Genomic DNA, 4,293 nt, shown 5'->3' with positions numbered 1-4,293 from the left:
GTGAGACATTATACTAAACAGATATATAAAAATGACTAAACACTCACGTATATTCGTCCGGTGGCGGCACCGACTAGTTTCGAGCTCATCGGGGGCCCTTCATCAGGATGAGTGGTACTGGTATTATTTCGCGGACGCGGCCCGTCGCTCACTCATCCTGATGAAGGGCCCCCGATGGGCTCGAAACTAGTCGGTGCCGCCATCGGACGAATATACGTGAGTGTCTAGCCGTGTTTATATGTCAGTTCATTATAATTTAAGTTATTAATCAATCATCCTATCAACGTGGCGATCTTTGGGGGAGGACTATGCAGTGTCACGTGGCTGAGAAGAAAAAAAATAAAGTATTATAATAAATGCAAGAATGCTACTTATCCTAAATCCTTTGAAACTTACTTTGTAAATAATGAACTTATAAAAACATTTGATGTAAATCTTGTTTGATTAGTATTTTGTTAAATATTCGATATTTGTTAAAAACCTTAAACTTAAGAACTTAAGCTCCTTATCCTTTACTAAAATGTTTACGATGTATTTGTAATGAAAATTCCTTTCATATCGTTGGAAATAATAAAGGTATAAGAAACACGATAAGAAAACAAACAGTTCTAAATCTTAATGATATAATTTAATCAACTCGCTTACTTTTTAATAAGCTTTAATTTTCAAACATTAAAAATAATTAACAACGAACCAAAACTTAAACCATTATACAACACTTATGACTAGTATCACAATCGCTTGCATCTCTATAAATAAGTTTAGGGTTACAAAATTCAGTTGCCGGTAAACAAACTCCTCCGTGACGAGAGCATCTTGTATCTTTTACCGAAACTGTAAAAAAGAAAAAATAATAATTAAGTTAATGGCCAGTGACAATACTGACTAATATTGTTATCTCTATTTTGTCAAAGATAATGATAGAGATGAAGATATATTTAATACAGATGTTTTAAAATATAGGTACGTTAACCTAGAAACTTTTCTCTCAGATAGCACTATTATTAAATTCTAGTGTTCTGAACCTTTCCAGTCGAAGTGTGGATGAAATATGCTAATCTGTCTCTTTATAAGTTACTTTTAATTTAATAATATAGCAATAAAAGGTTGTGAAAATCAAGAGCCTGCTGCCTACAAGCGGAAACATCCTAGATTGAAGAAAAACGTCCACTTACTCCTTCTTTTTTAGGTATTAAACTACAAAGAACTCACCCCCGTAACAGCATTCAATCCCTTGATTTCTTTGTTTAGGACATAATCCTAATTCTTCAGTCAATTGGGGACAATCTTCAGCAATAGTGCAAATACCACCCTCAGAACTGCATGGAGATTCTTGCATTATATTGTCGATAACACGAACTGAAATAGTAAAGGCATTATCATATTTTGTTGTTGGCTGGTTTTCCTTATGCCACGGTGAGCTACGGAAAAGAAAACTAAAGATATGTTAAATTAGTAATTCACTCCTAATGCCTAGGTTCGTATAAGAGCGTAGGTTAAATCTAACTTGTATTAACCTTGTAATAACCTATTCTCTTCGAGACTTCGCGCATGTTTTATGCAGCCTTAGTACTATCCCGCTACCGAAAGTGCAATCGATGCGTTATTTAGTTTAGATAATTAATAACGTTACAATTAATACATCGATATCCATAATTTTCGACAGTATTAGTTAGAATAATTTAACGCGAATGATGTGCTTTCGTTACAAAGTCCAGTGTCAGAATGAATAGTGAGGGGACATAAACGTCGACATTCTAGTAAGGCTAGTGTTGCGTCATTACACTAGCATATTTTCGGATTTTCTTCCTAACAATAAGTAGATGTTATGTTGTGATAGAATATTAATTAAGTGATTTGATTCGTCACCTTACATCGACTTGTTTCAAAACACAATCGATAATTAATTCTAAACACACAGTGCTACGTTGCAAGTAGATTAATATCTTCTGACATATTATTAATACAACTAGTTTTTTGCACCTGGCTTCGTGTTTATGTTGGACGATACTTAATATCTAGATTCTTAAAATCATGTTAAATAAGTAAAAAATTATATTTAAAACTGTCTTAGTAAACTTGAACTTACGTTATTAAATAAATTTCAGTGTTATTTTATCAAATAAATGATAATTCATAAATAATAATATACATTTAAATTAACAAAAGAAAATAATGGAACAATGTATTAAAGAACTTAATTATAATAAAAGTTTATGACATAAATTATTTACAATTTATATATGCTACCATGTTTTAATATTTATTATAGTAAAAAGTTTGTATAACTTAAATACAAGTATAAAATTTATCTGTATATTCAATAAAGCAATATATATAGCAACTTGTTTAAAATTAATTACAATTCGTGATAGAAATTGATTCAAAAACATTAACAATTTTTAGTTATTTCAATTTACAATTAAAATAAAACGAAATGAATTAAAATAGAATCCATACTTACGGTCTTTGTTACAATGTGCTGTCACCAAAGCGAAAGCCACAAAAAATATTATTGATATATGCATAACGTATTCTCACGTGCACTCAGTTGTACCTCACTACAATGACTACTCGTATGAACTACGATACCGTGTTTTGCCTGGATATATAAACAGTATTTTATGACGGGAAACAAAACGTTAACGAGGCCGGTTATTAAAAGATTAAGAAAAATTGTTAATTGTCAAGGTAATTCATGGAACGAAACTGTTTTCGTATTTGTTATCAATATACCATGGGTTTCTGAGACTAAAATTCTGGAGGAAAACATATTGTTATCACTGTTTTGTCGAGGCTGATGATATGTTTCATATAGAGATTTTGCTCTCGAAAATCAACGGACAATGTTTAACAGTTAAGCGACCTTGGATTATGATTCAAATAAGATTTATATTGAGGTCATTGGATGATCTTGATGAATTTATGTTTTTAAAATATTTTAATTGTGTTAAAAATTACTTAATTTTAGATACATACAAGCAAACAAACCTAAGAGCCGTTTAATACGTACAGTTTTCAACTAACAAGTTTTGCAGCTAGCAAGCTATGAACAGCAGCCTTAACAAATTTATTATTAAGGCCACTGTTTACATTTCAATTTTTTTTTTAAATATAAGCAGATTTTTTTGTAAATTTACTAATATTTCTTTTACCACTCCAACTAAGCTCTAGGCTTGTGCTAGGATATGGTTTACGACAATAGTCGAATGGCGGGATTCGAACTCCCGACCTCGTGATCGGAAATCCGTACCCATAACCATTAGGCTATTGACGCTTGATTTCAATATTCTGTTATATTTTAAACATAAATATAATTTTACACGTAGATTATTCGAACATTTCTCACTGAATAATAACGATTATTCCACGCATGTACGTGTAAACGAAGCGTTAATGGAACGCAAAGATTATTCCTTGTTAGAATTGGTTTTGTGCCTACGCCTAGCTTATAAATTGTTTATTGGAATAGACAAAATGCTAGGTTCTTATCGGAAATTGGTTTGATTGCGTAGATGTATGAATGTTGAAGAAGCAAGAGAGGTGTGTCAGGACCGCGCCAAAGGAATGTCCGGTGTCTCTGCCTGTTCCTCTAAGTTACGGGCTTGAGTTATATAGTTGTAGTAGTTTTTATTTTGATTCGCTTAAGGGTCTTTTTCATGATGGTCTGGCAGAAGCCTTGATATGTAAATTTCTTCGTTTCTTTGTTTATTATTCGTGACAAATTTGTTTTATGGTACTCTTTATCTTTTGTTTTTTAATGATACGCTCTAATTTATTCGTAACTTTTTATCATTCAGTGGAATTGTATGTACTTAAGACTGTTTTTATTCTTTCCTGCAATAATAATTTGAGGTATTTGAACTGATGTTTTTCATTCATGAGGTTAATTAAAGGAAAAATCATTATAAATATTATCTGGTACTTTCTTCACAAGGCAACGTAATTATTTAATTCGCTAAGCGACTTACACATCGCAATCCCATTGCGGTTGGTACACAACGCGCGTCGCCGACATTTTTCTCTCGCCAAAGCCAGTTGCTCGCAACCTTTGTCAAAATCATCGTAAGAAAAGTCTCTGCGATTTTCATCATGGCGAAGTAAATCTATACAGTTGATCTGTATCGCTATGACTGTACTGACCGAATAGAATAATCGCGTAAACGATACAACATTGTTTGAACGGAGCGCGCAACGCGATTCTCGCGACGAAGTCATATGCAATTAGTCTCGACGACTTTTATTGTCTTGTGTACGATAAGCCTTACGATTAATTTATCACTTACTAATAGT

At 32.4% G+C, this 4,293-nt stretch overlaps 1 protein-coding gene across 1 annotated transcript; it reads right to left on the bottom strand.

The window, feature by feature from the left end:
• Window positions 1-620: 620 nt before the first annotated feature.
• On the bottom strand, window positions 621-2,584 carry LOC106114642 (uncharacterized). Its single transcript, XM_013307919.1, has 3 exons — window positions 2,465-2,584; window positions 1,213-1,359; window positions 621-834 (listed from the first exon to the last, which is right to left on the bottom strand). Exons 1-3 carry the CDS (start codon window positions 2,526-2,528, stop codon window positions 701-703), a joined length of 345 nt encoding a protein of 114 aa, XP_013163373.1. The 5' UTR covers window positions 2,529-2,584; the 3' UTR covers window positions 621-700.
• Between the last annotated feature and the right edge of the window lie 1,709 nt (window positions 2,585-4,293).

The sequence above is a fragment of the Papilio xuthus genome, unplaced genomic scaffold (genome assembly GCF_000836235.2).
Source record: "Papilio xuthus unplaced genomic scaffold, Pxut_1.1 DF828037.1, whole genome shotgun sequence".
NCBI classification, from domain to species: domain Eukaryota; kingdom Metazoa; phylum Arthropoda; class Insecta; order Lepidoptera; family Papilionidae; genus Papilio; species Papilio xuthus.
The sequence above is the reverse complement of the archived record's forward strand: the minus strand, read 5'-3'. Positions and strand labels throughout refer to the sequence as shown.

Bases quoted from the DNA above. Each gene is read 5' to 3' on its own strand.
- LOC106114642 (XM_013307919.1), bottom strand. From the start codon at position 2,528: ATGCATATATCAATAATATTTTTTGTGGCTTTCGCTTTGGTGACAGCA. The intron at 1,360-2,464 runs GTAAGTATGGAT...TTACTATTTCAG, and splicing joins AGCACATTGTAACAAAGACC to TTCGTGTTATCGACAATATA. The intron at 835-1,212 runs GTGAGTTCTTTG...TCTTTTTTACAG, and splicing joins GATTGAATGCTGTTACGGGG to TTTCGGTAAAAGATACAAGA.